This window comes from Dipodomys ordii, unplaced genomic scaffold (genome assembly GCF_000151885.1).
Source record: "Dipodomys ordii isolate 6190 unplaced genomic scaffold, Dord_2.0 Scaffold78, whole genome shotgun sequence".
Lineage (NCBI taxonomy): Eukaryota > Metazoa > Chordata > Mammalia > Rodentia > Heteromyidae > Dipodomys > Dipodomys ordii.
In genome coordinates this window covers 5,767,755-5,772,490 of record NW_012267294.1, presented here as the reverse complement: position 1 = coordinate 5,772,490, position 4,736 = coordinate 5,767,755, and the positions used below count along the sequence as shown (strand labels likewise).

Genomic DNA, 4,736 nt, shown 5'->3' with positions numbered 1-4,736 from the left:
TGTTAACCAAGCATGGTAGTATGCACACTTGTAATCCTAGCACTCAGGAGGTCTGAAGAATCATGATTTTCAGAACTACATAATGAAACTGTTAAAAAAGAAAATCTTGGTCCTTCACACATCAGGAGTGCCTTGCTCTCTGCTAGGGCATCAGCTTTGAGTGCCAGGGAATTCACAGCTGCTGAGAGAAATATAGTAGTTGCTGGTCTTACAGAAAACCTTGTAATCAATTATGGCTGCATTTGTGAAGAGTCACTTCCAAGATATTAAGAATGAGAGGCAATGTTGAAACTATTTCTCCAACAAGAACCAAAGGAGTTGCATTTGTAACATTCAAAGAAAAAGAAGTTGCAGAGAATGTTGTGAGAAAAAAGAAATATCGCCTAGATGGGAAGGCTAGACATACTCAACTCAAAGTATCTCATCTGAGTGAAAAGGTTTTCAGCTCTATAAAGACTCTCCTGGATCTCTCCAGTTTTCAGAGTCAGTTTGTACTGGAAAGAGTGGTCATGGATCTAGAAAAGGAAAACTCCACTTTATACTTCAGGCCTTTGGAACCCACTGGAAGAATCTACATGGAGGGATCACTTCTCCCTCTCAAGAAGCTCAATGAGCCTTTGCTAACAAAAGCACTTTCTTCTTTAGAAAAAAGTAGGAATTTCTCCAGGGAAGGAGACAGTGGAATAGACAGCCACCAGAGGTGACCAGAGAAAAATGCCAACTCAGTGGCCACATGCAAGACTGATTCCTGTGTGTGTATGCAGGAAGCAGGAAAACATGCATGCTTGACACAGATGTTCACCTTTACCTCAAACAGAAGTGTGATGTTGATGAAAACACCCTATGATGATTTTGTATTTGCATTCGAGAGAGGGTGAGTGGCACATTCACCATCATTTATCGAAGAGATGCCCAGGCTGGGGCCCAGACCAACAGCACCCAGCGAGTGAGGCAGCTCATCGACCTTCACCTGGAGCTCAGAAGAGAGACATTTCTTTCGGAAGGAAAGACAAGAGAGAGAGAAAAACAATCTTACACAGGCATGTAAAATACTCGTTCAAAGTACCTGAAGGTTCTGGTTCATGTTTACAGCACACAAATTGATATTATAGGGTCATCTTCTGACACTTAACCTGTTTAAAAAAGAGGTCATGAAACAAACAGGGCACATTCTGATAGGCAAAAATTAGACTTAAAAGACACCAGGATACGATAAATTACACAGAATTCTAGGTATTCACACACAGTGAGAATACTTATATATGCAGTATTTATATAAAGTAATTTACATATTGAAACAAACTCCAAGATATGGAAACAAAAGATCTCTAAGTTTTAGTTTTTAATGATTCTATCTTCTTTGCCCTATGTATGGTGTATTCAAGTGTACACCTTTGGAAGGGTTGTGGAGAGGATTCAGAACGTGAGGGAGAAAGGGTGAAAAAGTACAGCATTGAAGCTCAGTCAACACTGATGAAAATGAACTATACAACTTGTGAGTAGAGACACAGTGGGGTGGGAGGGATTGAGAGGGAAGAAGAGAACAGAAGACATGTACTCATGACCTGACTCATGGAATTGTAATCCCTCTATAATAATAATAAAATAAAATAATTTTAAAAAGAAAAAAAAAGGTCATGAGGTTAATAGGGGCAAACAGCGAGTTTGCGAAATGTCAGCCATAGCGACAGTAATAGCTGCTTTCCTTAGTGAGTAGTGGCAATGCTTTCATCCTTAGTGGCTGTCTTCATTGTAATGATTATTGTCTCCATGTTACAGAGTAGAAGCAAGGAGGGCTTAAAGAAACTAAGGCTCTTATCAAAGTTAACCAGCTGACAAGGAATGAAGTTGGGGCTTAATGTAGTCTATCTGAAAGCAAAGGTACTATCTAAACAAAATTTGTCCAGGGGGCTGGGGAGGTGGCTCAGTGGTAGAGCGCTTGCCTTGCATGCATGAGGCCCTGGGTTCGATTCCTCAGCACCACATAAGCAAAAAGAAAAAAAAGCCGGAAGTGGCGCTGTGGCTCAAGTGGTAGAGTGCTAGCCTTGAGCTGAATTGCTGAGGGACAGTGCCAAGGCCCAGAGTTCAGGCCCCACGACCGGACCCCAAAAAAAAAAAAAAAATTTGTCCAAATTGGAAAAAAAAAATCTTAGGTTTGGTGCTAGCTGCATGGGAGGCCAAGATCAGAGGATTGTGGTTCAAAGCCAGTCCTGGCAGTAAAGTCCATAGGATTCTTTAATTAATCATCAAAAAGCCAAAAGTGGAGCTGTGGCTCAAGTGGCAGAGCACTAACCTTGAGCTGAAAAAGCTCAGAGACAGTACCCTGACATACACATAAATACACAAATTTTGAATGGCAACTACTTTGTACAACCACTTAGAGATAGTTACAATTTTTTCTAAAAAAAAATCCTTAAGGGGAAGTACAAGCCAAAGAACTGTTGGATCTACACTGAGTTTCATTCATTTTATAAGCTTGAGTGTTTTGGGCACTTGTGAGTGTGTGCATGTATGCTGGTTCTGGGGCTTGAATTCAGGGTGGGTGCACTCGTGGCAAAATTGAGAAATCTATCTGAAAAATAAACTACAGCAAAAAAAGGTATATCTGTCAAAAATAAAAACGAGATGCCAATGGCTCATGCCTATAATCCTAGCTACTCAGGAGGCTGAGATCGGAGTATCACAGTTAGAAGCCAGCCCAGGCAGGAAAGTCCATGAGCCAGAAGTGGCGCTGTGGCTCAGTTGGTAGAGCCCACTAACCTTGAGCACAAAGAGGCTCAGGGATAGCGCCCAGGCCCTGAGTTCAAGCCCCAGAACTGGCCAAGAAACAAAAAACAACTGCCAGAAATATTTGCTGGGCACATGTGGCTCATGCCTGTAATCCTAGGTACTCCAGAGACTGAGCTCTGAAGATTGTGGTTTAAAGCCACTCTGGGCAAGAAAGTCCATGGGACTTATCTCCACTCAAGCACCAAAACAACTGGAAGTGGAGCTGTGTCAAGTGGTGTAGAGCTAACCTTGAGCAAAAAGCACAAGGACAGCATGCAGGTTTTGAGTTCAAGGGCTGGCCCCAAAAATAAAAATTAAATAAAAATAAACTTTGTTTATATCTTCCTGGCCCAAAACATTGTCTCTTTACAGGTATAAATGAATATCTTTTTCATTTTTGTTTTTCCAGCTTGAAAATAAGGAGCTTCGAGAATTACTGTCCATCAGCAGTGAGTCTCTTCAGATCAGAGGGGAGAACTCAGTGGACCCTGCTTCCTAGCCCATCAAATAATGGCTGAAAGATGTCTAAAGATTCCCTATCAAGGAAGGAAGGGATTGTCTTCCAATTAGAGTACTGTCTATTCATTGTGCTGCCCTACACTTGATTTCGTTTTGCTTAAAAGTATCAGGTGGCAGTTTAGAGTTCCAAAGTCAATACTGGCTATCCACAGAAGTTTTGAGCTATGTTAGTGAGAATCTACAATGAGTCTCACCATTCTTTTGTCTAAGAAACAACTTTAATGTTTATTTCTAGAACTTCAATTTATATATTATGTCTGAAACTTTGAACATTTTTAGTCAGTCACTTTATTTTATATAGGATTGTAAAATACACTTACAGGAATATTTAAGAGATTTACCTTTGTAAATCTATTTGGCATAAATGTGGATTTTTTTGTTTCCTTTTGTCAGAGGTAATCTGTTTCCATAGAACTAGATTGGCAAATTCTCTAATTTGTGATGTCATTCACTTGTGAAGCTTCGGCTCTCTCTGGTGCTAAGAGCTGGCACCTTATGGTCAGGTGTCTTTACTCTTAAATTGAGAGAAGTTCTGTCTAGTCCCCAGGAAACACACCTGCAAGTCAGGCAGCTGTTTCTTCTTCCCAGTGATAGTACAGACATCACACCACTCACACTGCTGAGGAGCTTGCCTATGCATGTGCACACATGTGCACAGTCCACATGGCACAAGTAGCTTTTATTTATATGATTCAATGTAAGTAATGTTTAATCTTGACCTTAGTTTACCTAGTGAGCATATCATAGATGTATCTACTGCATAGTTCTTCCACTATTTAAGTTATATGCAGCTGTGATAGTTTAAAACTGTCACTAGTAAGGTATGTCATGACTGGCGCTGGTTTTTAAGTCTCTTTTACATTAAAGCATTTTTATTACCTAAGTTACTGCATTTACATTGCTGTGCAGGCAACAATAGAACATTGAGATTTAAACACTGGGTAGTATCTCACACCTGAGATCTGAGCAGTTCGAAGCCAGCCTGGACAGGAAAGCCAGTGAGACTCTTTACCTCCAATTAATCAGTGAAAAGCCAGAAATGGACCTGTGGCTCAAATGGGAGAGTGCTAGCCTTGAGGACAAAAGCCAAGGGCTTGAGATTTTGAGTTCAAACCTCATTATTGGCACAAGAAAAATAAATTAGATCTTTAGGTAGATAAATAGGTTTACTCATCAGTTAGTTTCTACCCTGTCTCAATTCATTTGCATTTCAAATTTACAAATTACATCCTATTATACTATTGAAGTTCCTCCCCCACAAATAGCTGAAATACTGAATGCTAAGGCTATCAATGTGAAGCACCACAGTACAGGAGAGAGACCCAGTATCAAAAGGAGTTATTTTAGCTCAGTGGTAAAGTGCTTACTTAGCATGCATGAAAACCTCAGTTCAGTTCCCAGTACTGCAGAAAGCAAAAGATTTACTTGCTAGTGCTCTGAGTGATGTG

General features: G+C 40.4%; 1 protein-coding gene across 1 annotated transcript in view; it reads left to right on the top strand.

The window, feature by feature from the left end:
* Positions 1-3,718, top strand: part of Sike1 (suppressor of IKBKE 1) — a 9,313-nt gene extending 5,595 nt beyond the window's left edge. Inside the window, exon 4 of the mRNA XM_013024629.1 lies at positions 3,173-3,718. Within this exon, the coding sequence (XP_012880083.1) occupies positions 3,173-3,268 (96 nt within the window). The 3' untranslated portion in view covers positions 3,269-3,718. The remainder of the gene's footprint in view (positions 1-3,172) is intronic.
* The last annotated feature ends 1,018 nt before the right edge of the window (positions 3,719-4,736 follow it).